General features: G+C 36.3%; 4 protein-coding genes across 6 annotated transcripts; 2 read left to right on the top strand and 2 right to left on the bottom strand.

Moving 5' to 3' along the window:
• The first annotated feature begins 38 nt into the window (after window positions 1-38).
• LOC103871539 (cysteine synthase) lies at window positions 39-2,748 on the top strand. Of its 3 annotated transcripts, none has more exons than XM_009149808.3 (11): window positions 39-279; window positions 518-569; window positions 677-786; window positions 876-933; window positions 1,023-1,286; window positions 1,365-1,502; window positions 1,598-1,649; window positions 1,778-1,857; window positions 1,967-2,026; window positions 2,238-2,318; window positions 2,430-2,748. In XM_009149808.3, the coding sequence occupies exons 2-11, from the start codon at window positions 537-539 to the stop codon at window positions 2,520-2,522; spliced, it is 969 nt and encodes a 322-aa protein (XP_009148056.1). In that variant the 5' UTR covers window positions 39-279; window positions 518-536; the 3' UTR covers window positions 2,523-2,748. The 3 variants fall into 3 exon arrangements, with proteins under 3 accessions (XP_009148056.1, XP_009148046.1, XP_033137488.1); XM_009149798.3 differs by having other exon boundaries at window positions 77-318; XM_033281597.1 differs by lacking the exon at window positions 39-279 and adding an exon at window positions 395-413.
• A 17-nt stretch (window positions 2,749-2,765) lies between these two features.
• Window positions 2,766-3,491, bottom strand: LOC103871554 (preprotein translocase subunit SECE1). Its single transcript, XM_009149819.3, has one exon. The coding sequence runs from the start codon at window positions 3,424-3,426 to the stop codon at window positions 2,905-2,907; it is 522 nt and encodes a 173-aa protein (XP_009148067.1). The 5' UTR covers window positions 3,427-3,491; the 3' UTR covers window positions 2,766-2,904.
• Window positions 3,492-3,559: 68 nt separating this feature from the next.
• LOC103871563 (transcription repressor OFP11) lies at window positions 3,560-7,305 on the bottom strand. Its single transcript, XM_033281602.1, has one exon. It carries the CDS (start codon window positions 4,252-4,254, stop codon window positions 3,610-3,612), a length of 645 nt encoding a protein of 214 aa, XP_033137493.1. The 5' UTR covers window positions 4,255-7,305; the 3' UTR covers window positions 3,560-3,609.
• Window positions 7,306-9,881: 2,576 nt separating this feature from the next.
• On the top strand, window positions 9,882-13,249 carry LOC103871574 (pentatricopeptide repeat-containing protein At4g14820). The gene is made up of 4 exons (XM_009149841.3): window positions 9,882-9,982; window positions 10,234-10,286; window positions 10,780-11,327; window positions 11,404-13,249. Exons 3-4 carry the CDS (start codon window positions 10,780-10,782, stop codon window positions 12,755-12,757), a joined length of 1,902 nt encoding a protein of 633 aa, XP_009148089.3. The 5' UTR covers window positions 9,882-9,982; window positions 10,234-10,286; the 3' UTR covers window positions 12,758-13,249.
• The last annotated feature ends 3,292 nt before the right edge of the window (window positions 13,250-16,541 follow it).

Here is a 16,541-nt window from a genome sequence, read left to right on the forward strand (position 1 = left end):
ATAAACCAGCTTATACCTGCTTGAGCTGAAGTTAACCTTGTAAACCGGAATAAACCGTCTTAGACCTGATTGAACCGGGAAGCAATTTTGGTTAACAACCACCTGTGTTTTTTTAATTATATTATCTCCCAAAAGCATGTGACACATTTGACCAAAGATAAATTAGAAAAATCCAAAGCATGTGGCGATTCTTAGCTGTAGAAAGGAATTGAAGAAGTAATATAATCAGATCATCTGACGATTTGATTCCATTCCATACGTTCTCTATTCTCTTCAAACGTACGTTATTGACTTTTTCTCTCTCTCTCTCTGGAAAAGGTATCATCATCATCGTCTTCCTCTTCCCAGTTTTTTTCTTTCTCAATTATGTTTGTATTGATCGGCTAATTGTATCTGATTAAGCTAATCTCGATGTTAGTACTTCTAGTGGTTTAAGTCATGTTGAGATTTATGTTTGATGATGCGTTTTAGATAGTAGTTACTTAATGTTTTTCTTCTTTGTGAATATAATAAGCAGTGAAGAAGCTTGAATCACCATGGCCTCTCGTATTGCTAATGATGTCACCGAAGTAAGCTCTCTCTCTCTCTCGATATATATATATATATATATACAGTATTCATTTATAGAGTTATGTTCCATGATCATGTAATGATTGACTGTGTTTATTTTGGGCAGTTGATTGGGAACACTCCGTTGGTGTATCTGAACAGTGTAGCTGAAGGATGTGTTGGTCGTGTTGCTGCTAAGCTTGAGATGATGGAACCCTGCTCCAGCGTCAAAGACAGGTTTTCTGTTTTTTTCCCCCCAAGTCTCTCCTTATGTTTTTTAAGTCTCGGCGTTGAAGTCAACTTTGTATTAATTTTTTTTTGTGCAGGATTGGTTTTAGCATGATCTCTGATGCAGAGAAAAAGGGTCTGATTAAACCAGGAGAGGTTTGTTTGGAGATATTTATTCTTTCAAATCACTACTAGTTGGCTTTGGTCCTTATGTTTGACTTTTTATTGTTTTTTTATTTATTTAGAGTGTGTTGATTGAGCCAACGAGTGGAAACACGGGAGTTGGGTTAGCATTCACGGCGGCTGCCAAGGGATACAAGCTTATCATTACCATGCCAGCTTCAATGAGTGTTGAGAGAAGAATCATTCTCTTAGCTTTTGGTGTTGAGTTGGTTTTAACTGACCCGGCCAAGGGCATGAAAGGCGCTATCGCAAAGGCTGAAGAGATATTGGCCAAAACACCCAATGGTTACATGCTCCAACAGTTTGAGAACCCTGCTAACCCAAAGGTAACGGCTTCTTATTTTACTAGTGCTTATGTGAATATGTTTCTGTCTGTTATTGAACTTTTGACTGTCCAATTCCAGATCCACTATGAGACAACTGGACCTGAGATTTGGAAAGGCACTGATGGTAAAATCGATGGCTTTATTTCTGGGATTGGTACTGGTGGTACCATCACAGGTGCAGGGAAGTATCTTAAGGAACAGAACCCCAACGTTAAGGTGAAAAGCTTCATATCTTTCTCATTCATTTAGCTCTTTAATCATACTCTTGAGTCTAAACTAATTCGATGGCTTTGTTTTCTCTCTTTTGTCAGCTGTATGGAGTGGAGCCAATCGAAAGTGCTATTCTCTCCGGTGGAAAGCCAGGTGAGTTTTGATTCCCTCTCCCCATTTATTACCACGTTCATGCATGCTCCTTGTTTGTCTCATCATGTCTTATTCTTTGATTACCAAATTAAGTTGCTTAACACTTGATGTTTGATGAAAATGCCAAGGCCCTCACAAGATTCAAGGGATTGGCGCTGGTTTTATACCAAGTGTATTGGAGGTTAATCTTATAGATGAAGTTGTTCAAGTAAAGACTAGTCACCAATTTTTATATTTTTTATATTACTGAATCAGAAACTTTCTACAATTCTTACTTGACTTCTCCCTCCAATCTTCTCCTGTAACGCTTTCTACAGGTTTCAAGTGATGAATCCATCGACATGGCAAGGCTTCTTGCTCGTAAAGAAGGTCTTCTTGTAAGTAATCCACATCTCACAACAAACAAATTCTTTTATTTTCCCTGATATTTGCTTATTAGATAAGATGAGACCTTTTAAGATTCAACAACTCAAAACAAAACGTGGGCTTCACTAGGAGAGGATCAGTTGTTTGTAGGGCTATCAGGCTCTCATTTTCATATTGAGAAAAGGTTTCTAACAAGAAAATCTAAAAAAAAAAAAATTGTAGGTGGGAATATCATCTGGTGCAGCAGCTGCCGCAGCAATTAAGCTTGCAAAGAGGCCAGAAAACGCTGGGAAGCTTTTCGTGGTAAGTTTTTTTTGTATTTTATGTCATCACCACAAAGCTAAAAGTTAAAGAAGCTTTGATATAAATATAAAAAGAAATAAGCAGCAATCAAACTGAACTGTTATGTTACAGGCGGTGTTCCCAAGTTTCGGAGAGAGGTACCTGTCGACCGTACTATTCGATGCCACAAGGAAAGAAGCAGAGTCCATGACCTTCGAGGCTTGAATAGTCTCTGCTGTAAAAACAAATCTCCATTTCTTTGATTTAGAGACGCCCCAAGAATAAAAAAGGATGTTACAGTTTCTCCTAAAGAGAGTGTTCATCCCCATCTCTCAGTTTCAATGCGTCTTTTGTGTTTTATTTCTGTATCTTTTGTGTGTAAACAAAACTCTATTTCTTCTTGTGAACGAACGAACCACTTGCTGTTAATAAGTCTGAATTTGCTGTGTGACGTTTTGCTCTCTTTGATTTAATAAAAAACGAATATAAACGGTGTGATATAATAAGAAATGATAAATAATAAACACACAAATTTAATAAGGTAATGCTCAAAACGGAGTGTGATTATGATCATGTGCTGGCTACACAAATACAATATTTGACGAAATCAGCTGAAAAAGTCTTGAACACCTTTGCCGATGAAGACACGATCAGAGAGTTCAGCCAAAAGGAAATTCACGGTTAGCAAAACGACGCTCGAACCGGCGATGACACCAAGCACCACGCCGGTAGTCCCAACCACTTTCTGAAACGCCGGCCACTCAATCTCCCTCACTTCCTCCGCCACTCCACTCAGAAACTCGTTCTTCCCTTCCTCCTCCTCCGCCGCTTTCCTCTGCTCCATCGCCGCTTTTATCTCTGCTCCCAGCTCGCTTATCTCCACCTCCTTTTCTCCCTTTCCACTCTCCCCCGGTGACGGAGTCGCCTCCTGCTCCGACTCAGATCCAGCTGTATCTCGGCTCTGCTCGATAGCCTTCGCCACCAGATACGGCGATTTCCTCACGCAAATCATCGCCGGAGTTCGTATCTCAGTGTGAAACGGAGATAGGGTGGAAGGTAGCGAGGCTGTTTTCCGTAACCTTATGTTTATTCCGGTGACCGGCGGCGAGAATTGTGCGGTTAGAGACATTTTCTCGATTTTGATTTTTTTTCTTAAATTTTAGAAATGATTTCTCCTTATCTAAAAGGTAGTGATCAGATGCAACAGTTACTACTATAGTAGGGTTGCTACAACTTTGGGCCTTTTTGTAGCCCACAGGCCCAATTAATTATTCTCAAAAAGTTTTTAAAATAGTGCGGAGGAATAAATGAATTAAATCGATTGGGATAAAGAATAATATTCCGGCGATGACGACGGAGAAAGTAGCCAGAGAAGTGTATCTGCGAAAGCAGAGACGATGAACTTGTGAGTATGTTTAGGATTCAAAGAGAGGTAACAGAAGAGCAGTTCGTTCAAGTATTCTCTATCGGAGACGTCGTCTCTCGTCGGATCTCTAGCTTCCACCATCTCTCTCATCGACCTTCCGAAATCTCTGCACGGATCCGGTGAGTCAATTTGCTTCATAATCGCCGTTCCGTCGCTTAAAAGCTTTGACACTACGGTGTAACTTTCATCTTCGTCATCTTCATCTTCTTCGTCGTCTTCGTCGTCAGCTCTACGCGGAGAAGGATGCAATCCACCGGTGAACAAACTGGATCCAGTGTCGCCGGATTTGGGAGTGGTCAATGCGGCGGCGACGGAGGTGAATTTATCGTTACGGTGGAGAGGAGAGGAAACAGAGAGGTGATCGTAGAGAGAGTTGAAGTTGTTGATGAAGATTGAGGGAGTGTGGTGATGATGATGATTAGATGGTGGGTTGTGATTGGGTACGACGATCGGGGAAGAAGGAATCGACGGTGATACAACACCGGAGGAGGAGAAGCATAGGTGTAGCTTCTTCCTTAGAAATGTAGACATGTTTGGTTAAGGAGGAACGATTAATTAAGACTTTGCAATGCTTATTAATACATGCAACAGTTTTGTAGTAAGAGGAGGTCACGTAGTGTATGCAACGTCCATAACGTAGCTGGACCCATTTTTTTAATTTATTTACAATCCACTTCTTTTAAAAAAAATATGTTTAGAACGCGGATTTACACCAAGTCTTTGATGATCATATTCCATTGCATAATATTTTTCTCAAAAGTTTATCTTCTATCTTTTTTTTTTGTCGTCGGCAAAAGCCCAAGGAGGATTTTACAAGATTGAGGCCATCCAGGCCCAGCCATATTAAAACAAAAAAAAAACAAAAAGGCCCACAACGGCCCAGCCAGGAAGAGTCCAAAGGAAGAAGGTGACGAGACTGACATCATGTTGAACGAGAAGCGCAGGTCATGCGCGGTAGGGACACATGCCAAGCGAAGGCGCCACCCTTCTTCACCGACTTGCACGTCATCGTCGGAATTCAAATCGGCGTTCCACCGGACACACCGGAAACAGAAACCCGTTCAATGGAAACCAACGAAGACGATGATTGGAAGTGAAAAGACTTTGATAACAACTCCTTAATTAATCTTCAACACCGGACCTTCAACCACCGGAAACCTCAATCAACACCGCCGAGAGTAATTCAGTAGCAGAACCACCGTCGTACCAAAGACTAAGCAAAACGGTCTCTGCTTAAAGAAAACGCTTCAACCACATGCGATCGAGGATTAAGAATCCGATTCACAGTCAGATCTGAGAACGAAGCTCTCTCGAATCAGGAAAAGCTCAAGCAGAGAGAGTAGACAAACCGGAAACATTCGGATATAAAGCCGCCGTCAGCACCGGAGAATAAGGTGCGACGCAGAGACTAAAGCTGGCCGCCAAACACCTGAAGAGAAAGCGTTGACGCCAGAATCAAAAGCCGGCCGACCACCAAAGAAGGTGCGACGCCAAAAGAGAGACCCAGAATTCTGAAGTTACGCCGGATAACACCGGCCTGAGGTTTGGTCTCATCACTTTAGTTTATCTTCTATCAAAATAATTAGTGAATTGAGATATTCACTATATATAAATATATAACTGATAAAATTATCGATATTTTTCATTGTGGCAGTTGGGTAAAGCCAAATCGGCAAAAAAGAAGAAGGAAAGACCTAACCGACTTTCTCCCGTAAATAGAGAGGAAGTCACATAAATAAAAATATTTTAAAAAAACTGGGAGTTATACGTTTACTTCGTTCCTATGAGATAATCGTTTTTAGCCGATATTATCAATATATTTTGTAATCAATCTCAAATCTTCTAATAAATGGTTTTCAAATAACTGACCAACAATTTGTGCTTTCATCTCGGTTACGACGCTAAATTCAAATTGAACAATTGGTGCCATTTAGGCGTTTACGAAGAGATTAAAATACAACACCAAAAAACTACTACGATTATAGATTATGATTACTTGTAACAGATATTTCAAAAAAAAAATATCATTGAAACTTTTTATATTGTTTTTTTTTCATTCAACATGTTTTCATTAATATAATCAAATTGTATATGGCTAATACAAATAATCCACCAACCATATAGGTGGTGTATGATACTAAAACACTAACTTTTTGTCTGTTGACATTTCCCAGCTAACAAAGATATCCAATGGCGAATATCATATAAGATATTACCCAACAGAGCATGATTCAAGACCACAGTGCTGATGATTCGAGCAAGTTCTGAGCTATTGCCTTCGAACCCGACCTGTCTCCATCCATTGAAACTTTTTATATTGTTTTATGCTACAAAATAACAAAAAAGCATAATACTTTATCATTTTCGGATAGATATGTATCATTAATAATTTGATAATATTTTCTAACACTATATAAAAATATAGAAATGGGGGATTTAATTTTAACACAGATTTGATACCACTTTTTAATTTTACTTATAAATGATAACTATTTTCATAAATATCTTAATTTTAGAGAAATACAAATGATTTATCCAAAACAGAAATACAATTTTTTGTTTACATCACAAAGTTTACTTTTTTTGGGCAAAGTAATGTAGCTTTTATGTAATTTAAGTAATAATATAATTTTATGAGATGTTAAGTAAATTGAGTTAACTTTTAACTTTCATAACTAAAATGTAATAACTGTAAAGTCAAAATAGAGATATCAAAAATAATTGTTCGAAGGAGAAAATAGAAAAATACATTGGAAAGAAATAATACTTCAAAATCTAGTATAGCTTAAAGTTTTTCTATAGAAGAAAAAGAGTTGTTTACCATATAAGACACTTTTGTGTTTGTTTTTACATGTAGAAACACTTACAGCATGTGACACACATTTTCTGGACAGCTGACGTTTTTCTGACTGTTTTGCCCTCACATCATATGGTTTGATTCTTTCTAGTTACTTGCAAGTAACTAAATTATTTAACAACTAAACAACAGAAGGGACGATAGAGAGAGATGATATATGTAGTGCATTTATAGTTTTACATATTTTAAAATGATTCTTACTTATTTCACCCTTTAATATGTTTTGCCTTTATTTTCTTTTCAAAATATTTAAATCAAATAAGTTTATGACTATAAATTATAATTTTTAATTTTCCACATTTAGACATCTATTTTTGTATATATATATATATATATTAACATTTATACAAAAAAATATTTGAACATAAAAAGTGTGGATAATATTTTTTTTTTTTAGAAATGTGGACAAAAAAATTGTAGATAGGTAAATTTTGTTTTGGTTTTTCATATTCAAAAAGTGTGGACATGATTTCGTGGACAAAGTTTTGTGAACAAAATTTAGTAGAAGCAATTTTGTGTCCAAGGTTCGTTTTCAGATATTTCTTCGTATATTTGTGGACATGATTTTGTATACGATTTACAGATTTTCTAAGTCATATATTTCTTAGTTTGTTTATGAATTATACAATATGTCATGGATGAAGGTTGGTCGGAAAAGTTCTCAATCATATTGTGGATACTGTTTCGTGGATATATATATATATATATATATATATATATTATATAGGATTTTGTGGATACAGTTTTTGTGGACATACATATTTCATCCAAGCATCTCGGCGGAAGAGCATCTCGACAGAAGAACTCTAAACTTGATATGCAAATAAATTAAATCTTACGGAAGGAGCTGTCTCTAAGGCTACATCTAAAGCTGAAAAAGTCACGTGTTTTATACCATTTTCTTCCACAAATTTAAAGAAAGCCTAAACCCAGTGTTTTCCATACATTACTTACTCCATCAAAAAGCCTGATATGCAAATAAATCAAAGCTTTCCCGAGCTTAGATTCATGGAGTTTTCGTAGAGTTGTGAACTCAGTGGCTCAGAGACGGTGGTCGCGAAACAGGGACGACTGTGGCTCAGAGACGATGGTCACCAAACAAGAACGACGATAGCTCAGACACTACAAGAAAAATGTGTTTTAATGGCGGACGAATAACGCTATATAACGATACTATAGCGGTTTTTGAAGCGCTGTATCATCGCCCGTCATAATAGGTAAAGGACATTACATAGCGGTTTTTTGCACTTCTATCTTTTCTTCCGATACGGTAGCGCTTTTCTATCTGCAATTAAATATTATTTAATAGCGTGTCATAAATGCTATTACTTATATTAAAATTCTTTATTTTAAAAATTATTTATGGAAATTTAATTGTTTAAAAATAAAAAACATAATTAAAATTTAAACTGGTTTATATATTTAAAAACTTGTTTATTATTTAAACTGATTTATAATAAAACTGGTTTACAAAAAGAATATGGTATACACATTAGAAAATAAATCAAAACTAAACCAAAAAACTAAAACCAAGATTAAACCTAAACCTATTTACTAACTAAAACTAATATAGTAACGACCTCTGGCTGCTTCCGCGTCTTCGTGCCTCCGCCTCCTCATGCCCCCACCTCAAATCACCTTGCTCTGAACTACATCTACCTCCGCCTCCTCTTCTGGTTCGTAACACCTCCGGCGCATCTCCGCTATGTCAACCTTCACCTCTGGCGTGCATCCCTTTCATCATTATTCCAGATCTGTGAGCAAAATTAATAGATTTTATTAGAAAATAAAAGATGAAAAAAGATGAACACGAAAGAAGCGACAACCCAAAGAGGAGGAGGCGAGGTCATGGTGATGGTGGTGAGCTTGAACCCGTTACGACAGACGACGAGTTTGAGAGATCGTGAGATGAGGATTGAATAGGTGATGAAAGAGGAGGATTGATAGGAGAAGATGATTGCAGGATATGAGATGATGAGAGAGGAGGATTTCAGATGAGTTATCGTGAGCAAGAAGATTGAAGAGATGGTGAGAGAGGAGGAGACCAGAGATAGTGAGAAAGAAGATGAAAGAGAAAATGCAAAAAATAAAATATTAAACTGAATCACTTTTGTCCGTTAGATTGAGTTATATTGTTTTATTAATTGATCAATGAGAAAGAAGGGAAATGATTAACAAAAGATTGAGTTGTAACCATTGGATTAAAAGAAATCAATGTCATAGATTAACTAATCAAAAGTGTTTTTATTTAATAGATGTTTTAAAAATTATAATTTTATTATGTAACTAGTTTTATTTATATAAAAATTAAATTATCATTTACAATTATAAAGTTACGATAAGAACTATTGAATTTCAGATTTAACATATAAGATTTTAAAGCAAATGTTTGTGTGATAGGGTTCAAAGGTTATATTTAAGGTTTGAAAAAGAAAATTTGAAAAGATCATATATTTATAATTATTTTTTTTTAGTTTTTTGTTTTATTAAAACTTGGAAATATTAGATTTGGGATTTTTTATTTTAAACTTAGTGTTTATATGATGTTTGAATAGGGATATAGGGTTTAGGGTTTGAAAAGATGTAAATGATTTAGGGTTTTGAAATTTAAATTTAAGATTTGAATTGAAAATAAATTTTGAAAATACTAAAATTTAAATTTAAACTTAAGATTTAAGATTAAAATAGGAAAATATTTGAGCTTTAGGTTTGTGTTTATAATTTAGGGTTTAAAATATGTTCTGAGTTTAGGGTTTTAAATAACCAAACATAGTGTTTTTAATTATGTTTTGCTATTAAAACTAAGTGTTACGTTAGAACCATACACTATTATAGCGTTTTCAAATATGCCACTCTATCATAGCGTTTTGAAATGTACAAACGCTTTCTAAAACTAAGGCGTATGTCAACCATAGCAGAAGGCAAAAAATGCTATCCTCTACTGCTATTGAAACCCATATGTCTTGTAGTGAGATAGGTTGGCTCAAGAACGACGGCAACAATGATGGCTCAAAGACAGTGGTTCAGGGAGGACGGTGGTTCAGACTCAGAGACGATGAATCAATAATGCAAAGTTATGAGTTAGGAGAGAGAATGAAACTTTTGTATTGTCGGTGGTATAATTAGTTTTACTAGTTAAAATAAAAACGTAAAAAGAAAATAAAAATCTAGTTGGTTTGCTTAGAGGGTAGAAAAGACAAAGAACATGAAAAATATGTGTTAAAGGCAAGAAATGTCTTTAGGTATAATTACAAAGTCAAAATGTGTCTTTTCGTGTAAATTTCTGAAAGAAAAATAGAGTAATAAGATGTCTTAGTTTATAACAAAAAAAAATTACAACCTCCACGGCGTGGACGACTTCATCCACGGCTGCATCTCCAGTACCTAAATCCTCTCCATCACATCCTCAGGGCCGTGCCTGGATGCAGGCAAATCAAGCATGGGTTTAGGGTCTTTTCGATATTAATTATTGTAGCGGCCAAAACTTCTTAAATATTCCACTATAGTCTAGTGGTTGTTATGTGTTTTCATCATTATCGTAGTGTCACAGGTTCGAACATTCCTTCTTCCTATCTTTTTAGTATTTAATAAATACTTATTAATTGTTGGCCTCAAATATTTTTGGCTTGGGGCCCATCAATCTTCAGGCACGGCCCTGGACACCCTCATTCTTCTCCGTCAACGGCAACGTCTCCAACTGTTATCGGTAAGTTTCCTCGTCTTTGGATATTCGTAAAATAGTTAAGGCTTGGACTGGATTTGTATTTATGATGATCAAAATTCAGAATTGCTTCTCACCTTTTTTTCGAAATGTAAGTGATAAGATTTGAAGATAAGATAGATTTGTGCTCTAAAGAGCTTATTGAAAGACTAATAGCTCATAGAGCTTTATTGAATGATAAAGAAACTAAAGAGAGGGAACTTTGAGAGTTGTCACCAAGAACTAATAAGATTGATTGAACTCATAAAAGGGTTTAAGGTGGCTGCAACTATGGCAACCAAAGTTACTTACACAAAAGCTCATTACAACATATATAAGAGTAGATTGATGGAAACCCTAACATAAATGGGTATTGGGCCTGACTTGGGCTTGTTCTCTAATAGTAAGAACACTAAATGTCCATTGTACATTAGATGTTCGACTAAATGTCTGAGTGAATATCTATCTCATTTGTGTTTGTTACTAATTTACTCATCAGATGCTCACTGCGTCGACGGTTTCCTCAACCGCTGTCCAAGACTTACTCTCACACTGCAAAACACTAGGCCACATCAAGCAACTCCACGCCCACATCCTCCGTACAGTGTCCGACCATCGCCGCAGCTCCTTCCTCTTCAACCTCTCCTCTTCTTCTTCCTCAATCAATATCAACTACTCTCTCTCCCTCTTCTCATCTATCCCCTCTCCACCGGAACCCTTCCTCTTCAATCTCCTTCTCCGGAACCTCTCCCGTTCCGATGAACCTAGAGCCACGATCCTCTTCTACCAGAGGATCAGACACGCCGGTGGTCGTCTCGATCAATTCAGCTTCACTCCGATTCTTAAAGCAGCCGCCAAAGTCTCCGCCTTTTTCGAGGGTACGGAGCTTCACGGCCTTGCCTTGAAGATCGCCACACTTTCCGACCCGTTTGTAAAGACTGCAGTTATGGATATGTACGCGTGTTGCGGCAAAATCGTCGAGGCCCGTAAGGTGTTCGACGAAATGCCCCAGAGAGATGTTGTTACGTGGAATACTATGATTGTGAGGTTAGGAATCATATTCTTCAGTGTTTCTTATCTTTTTTCTTTTAAAGAAGGTGTTTACTTTCAAGCTTGTTTGCAGGTATTGCCGATGTGGATTTTTAGAAGAAGCTTTCGAGCTTTTTGAGGAGATGAAGTGTTCTAATGTTATGCCTGATGAGATGATTCTCTGTAACATTGTCTCCGCATGTGCTCGTTCTGGGAATACGGGATATAACAGTGCGATTTACGAGTTTTTGAAAGAGAACGACGTTAGGATGGACGCTCATTTGCTGACTGCTCTTGTAACCATGTATGCTGGAGCAGGCTGTATGGATATAGCAAGGGAGTTTTATACGAAGATGTCGGTGAGAAGCTTGTTTGTTTCGACCGCCATGGTTTCTGGGTTTTCAAAAGCTGGGAGGCTCGAGGACGCACGGGATATATTTGACCGAATGGAGAAGAAAGACTTGGTGTGTTGGACGACGATGATCTCAGCTTACGCTGAGAGTGATCATCCTGAAGAAGCTTTAAGAGTTTTCGATGAAATGTGTCGCTATGGGACAGAGCCTGATGAGATTGCATTGGGGAGTGTTGTATCAGCTTGTGCGAGCCTCGGTGTTCTGGAAAAGGCGACATGGGTTCACGAGTACACTCATCGTAACGGGTTTGAGTCCTCTTTGACGGTAAACAATGCTCTCATTAACATGTATGCGAAATGTGGAGGTTTGGATGCAGCGAGAGGTGTGTTCGAGGAGATGCCAACGAAGAATGTTGTGTCATGGAGCTCTATGATCAACGCCTTTTCTATGCACGGGGAAGCCAATGATGCGCTTGCCTTATTCGCCAGAATGAAACAGGAACATGTCGAGCCCAATGATGTTACTTTTGTAGGAGTGCTATATGGTTGTAGCCACTCAGGGTTAGTGGAAGAAGGCAAGAAGATCTTTGCATCAATGACGAACGAATACAACATTACTCCGAAGCTCGAGCATTATGGATGCATGGTGGATCTCTTTGGGCGTGCTAATCGTTTACCAGAAGCTCTTGCGGTTATAGAATCAATGCCAATGGCGCCTAACGTTGTGATATGGGGATCACTGATGTCGGCTTGTAGAGTTCACGGAGAGATCGAGTTAGGTGAGTTAGCAGCCAAACACGTCCTCGAGCTGGAGCCTGATCACGACGGGGCGCTTGTGTTGATGTCAAATATCTACGCGAGAGAAGAGAGATGGGACGATGTGAGGAAGGTAAGACGAGGAATGGAGGAGAAGAATGTGTTAAAGGAGAAAGGTGTTAGCCGGATTGACTTAAACGGGGAATCACACGAGTTTCTCATTGGTGACAAAAGGCATAAGCGATCAGATGAGATTTATGCGAAGCTAAAAGAGGTTGTAAGTGAACTGAAGCTGGCGGGTTGTGTTCCAGACTGTGGTAGTGTTTTGGTGGATGTATAGGATTAGGAGGAAGAAAAGAAGGATTTGATTCTATGTCGTTGCAAAAGGCTCGCGCTCTGGTTCGGTTTGATGCATAAGGAGTGAGAAGAAGAGAAAGGCTTGAGCGTAATTATTCGGATAGTGAAGGATTGTCACAAGTTCTTCAAGATTGGCTCTCTAAAGTGTATGAACGGGAGATCATAACGAGAGATCAAACTAGGTTTCACGATTATAAAGACGCCTTGTGTTCTTGCAGAGAATGAATACTGGTGATGGGCAAAAATCTCATAAGTTCTCTGTTCTATTTGGAACAAAACAATATATTAATTTCTTTTTTTGTGTATATAATTCTAGAGAGTTTGCACTATATAGCAAAGATTAAACACAAATAGTAAGGTGATTGGTCGTGACTTGCGAGTCTTGTGAAATAGGAAATGTATTTAGCTTTAGAGCAACTTGGCTCTATAGCCATTAAAAAAAAACTAAAATTAAAAAATTAACCATCTTTCTCCTTTTATGTCTTCCTTTTTTTTTCTATCTCTCTAAACTCATGGTTAGATTCTTAATTGAGTTTATTTGCTGAATAACCATATATCATGTATAAATTAATTAAGTAACACTGATTTTGACATAATATAATGTCTGACTTTTACACCACTTCTCAACCGGTTTTATCTTTTCATTTAACAAGTTTCCAGTTAACGTCTGATAGGTGATGACGTTGCCAATTTGGAGAGCAAATATGTCAGCGATGGAATATATAGCCAATAATGTTTAACAGTTATTTTATTTAAAAGAAGAAGAGGAAGCCACGTCAAAAGGGACAGTTAACAAATGTATATATACTGTATATATATGCAGTAAAACGAGTGATGTAAAATATAAACTTGTAGCAAAAAAGAGGACTATTTCATTTACTTACTGATATCAAGTCCAAGAATGCATTAACACATGATTTGAAAATTTCAGAGTATTCTATTTCATATCATCAAAATAGAATAAGGCACCAAACCCATCCTAGCCCCTAAATAATAAACTATATCCCAACTCCACCCTCGACCCAAAATAGTAAATCTAAACTCTAATCACTAAACCTAAATGCAAATATAAAACCTAAACCCAAATGGAATAGAACAAAATAAATAGCATAATACATATTGGTGAAATTATGAAATGATTATGCTTGCATAAAAGAAGTTTATGTTGACCTTAATTTCAACCCCCACATTCAAATAATAAAAAGCCTAAACACTAATCACTAAAACCTAAACCCAAATATAAACCACAAATTCAAATGTAAATTTTAAACCCAAACGGAATGGAACAAAATAAATATCATAGTACTTATTGATAAAATTATGAAATGACTGTGATTGCATGAAAGAAGTTAATGCTGACCCTAAACTCAACCCCCATATTCCAAATACTAAACCCCAAACTCTAATCACTAAACCCTAAACTCAAATAGAAACTTTAAACCCGAATAAAATGGAACAAAATAAATAGAATAATACATATTGGTGAAATTATGAAATTTCTATTGCATGGAAACACTTAATGTTGACCCATGTTTATTCACTGTAAATACAACAAAACATACCTCATGCTTATTCCCTGTAAATTCATATTTTTATTATAAGTTCGGCAAATAGAATATAATAAAAATAGTAAATTTACGATGAAATAACCAGTGAAGTGTCATTACTTATAGGCTAAGAGAAGTTTTTAAGAAGTCTACATTTGTGTGAGTTGGTTAACGAAATAATTTGCAGTTCATCTAGGTTTTATTGTCGTTCCAAATAAATATATGACATTCCATTTCATATGTATTATGGTTCCATTTACATGCACATAATTTATTTCATCTATATACACATTACACCAATACATATAAATGAGAATATATTCACTAGCTGGCTCAAATCCAGTTTCGAACAGTCTAGTTGGCAGTCAAAATCTTTCATTTGTAACCTGAGACACACAAGCAAAAAATAAAGGTGTTAAGATCTATCTAGAAAAATACATGTGAAACAGAACGTACAATATAACAAAATAAAAGAAAAATCAGGTAAGACATAATGATATGCATAGACAACAGACAAATTTAATGCATAAGTGACTCAGTGGAAACATACAAGGGCAAATACTAAACAGTTTAAGCTATTTCATTTCCCGTAGCATAGTTTTTAAGCTATTCCATTTCACATAGCATAGTCATACAATATAGTTTTACTCCTAATATGTTCCTTTCGATTCCAAACATAACTGACCCCATACTTCGCAATAAACATATGAGTACGATCACCCGGAAAAAAATCAACCCTAAATCAATTTGTTGATCTCGGCCTACCAGATCCGACATGCAACACACTTCGAGAAGCGGAGACGATATCCCCTTTGCAACGCACTTCGAGAAGGCGAATAAATTCGCACAAGGCTGATGGCGGCAACGGTGTAGAGCAAAACAGTGGGTTCGAAAAGGTGGAGAAAATCGTCGACGGAAAACTTACAGTTCTCAAAAGTTATAAAAAAAAGTTAAAAGAATTGATGTGAAGGGAAGTAAGCCACAATTTTCATTTTACAGATAATAGCTAAGATTTTTATTTTTTTCTTTTGCTTCAGGTTTCACTGATTGCATGAAGGGGTAACACAGTATTATTATATAAATCTAACGCCGTGTATAGGAATGTTAGGTAAACTGGTTATGCAGGGAATTATAGATTTTTTCATGGTTATACAACCATATTTCCCTTCTTAATTTTAGGTTTTTTTTGTTATTTCACTAATTCTCTCTTGGCTTTAACTCTTATTACAATCATGAAGATTTTAATTTGAGAGATTTAGGGGAATACTCCAAATGGAAGTCCAAATTAGAAATTTATCCATGATGTGACAAGTCTTGCAATTGCGGTTAAATATTTACTGTTTTGCCCTTCGAAGCTTGAGCAGAGAGAGTACAATGACGTGGGGCTTCAGATTTTATCAGAGATCACATAGGTTCCTATTGAACCATAGGTCCGACACTAGGCAATTCTCCACCACACATATTTTCTTTGAGCAGGTTTGTCGATGGAATTTAGAGAGTATTTGCCTTTTGAACCATAGAAGCTAACTTACTAAAAATTAGTATATTATACATGTACAGTTTATGTAAAGATAGATAGAGATGATAACATAATTCCGCAAATTTTTAATATTTGTCATTTTCCAAAAATAATAACTTTTGTTAGCTGATGAATAGTTTGGCATAAAGTTTTGTTAGCGGCTACATATATTTTTAACGTGTTACAAATTTTGTTAACATGTAATATTTATTTATAAAGCGTTAAACAATCTCGTTAATTAATAATAAACTATATAATTTAGTATTATTAAATAATTTACTAAATTATCTAATGGATAAAACATAAAGTTAACCAACTAATATTATAGTTAACGAGAAAAATAAAAAAATTACCATGTTATATTACAAGTTAGCATGTTAACAATAATAGTATCGTATAAAAACTGAGTCTACTTTTATATATATGCTTTAACGTGGTAACATAAATGTTATATGTTTCATAGGAGAACATAAACAATGATAGAACTAAAAGAAATTACTTAGAACCAGATGTAAATACACAAATAGGAATTATCGGGGAAGACAATTATGGTTACTGTGCCGAGTAAACGAAAAAACATAAGCGCCTCGACAACAGAAGCAATACACAAACTACCCGACTGAAGAAAATGACAGAGAGGGAGGTGCCGCTGTCATAAGCTCTGAACTGAGCTATCTTTCCTGGGAATGAAATCAACCACC

This window comes from Brassica rapa, chromosome A01 (assembly GCF_000309985.2).
Source record: "Brassica rapa cultivar Chiifu-401-42 chromosome A01, CAAS_Brap_v3.01, whole genome shotgun sequence".
NCBI classification, from domain to species: domain Eukaryota; kingdom Viridiplantae; phylum Streptophyta; class Magnoliopsida; order Brassicales; family Brassicaceae; genus Brassica; species Brassica rapa.

What these genes read in the sequence shown, in the direction of transcription:
- LOC103871539 (XM_009149808.3), top strand. Translation starts at nt 537, where the DNA reads ATGGCCTCTCGTATTGCTAATGATGTCACCGAA. An exon ending in TTGCTAATGATGTCACCGAA is followed by an intron (nt 570 to 676) that starts GTAAGCTCTCTC and finishes TATTTTGGGCAG; the next exon opens with TTGATTGGGAACACTCCGTT. An exon ending in AACAGAACCCCAACGTTAAG is followed by an intron (nt 1,503 to 1,597) that starts GTGAAAAGCTTC and finishes CTCTTTTGTCAG; the next exon opens with CTGTATGGAGTGGAGCCAAT.
- LOC103871554 (XM_009149819.3), bottom strand. Translation starts at nt 3,426, where the DNA reads ATGTCTCTAACCGCACAATTCTCGCCGCCGGTCACCGGAATAAACATA.
- LOC103871563 (XM_033281602.1), bottom strand. Translation starts at nt 4,254, where the DNA reads ATGTCTACATTTCTAAGGAAGAAGCTACACCTATGCTTCTCCTCCTCC.
- LOC103871574 (XM_009149841.3), top strand. Translation starts at nt 10,780, where the DNA reads ATGCTCACTGCGTCGACGGTTTCCTCAACCGCTGTCCAAGACTTACTC. An exon ending in TGGAATACTATGATTGTGAG is followed by an intron (nt 11,328 to 11,403) that starts GTTAGGAATCAT and finishes GCTTGTTTGCAG; the next exon opens with GTATTGCCGATGTGGATTTT.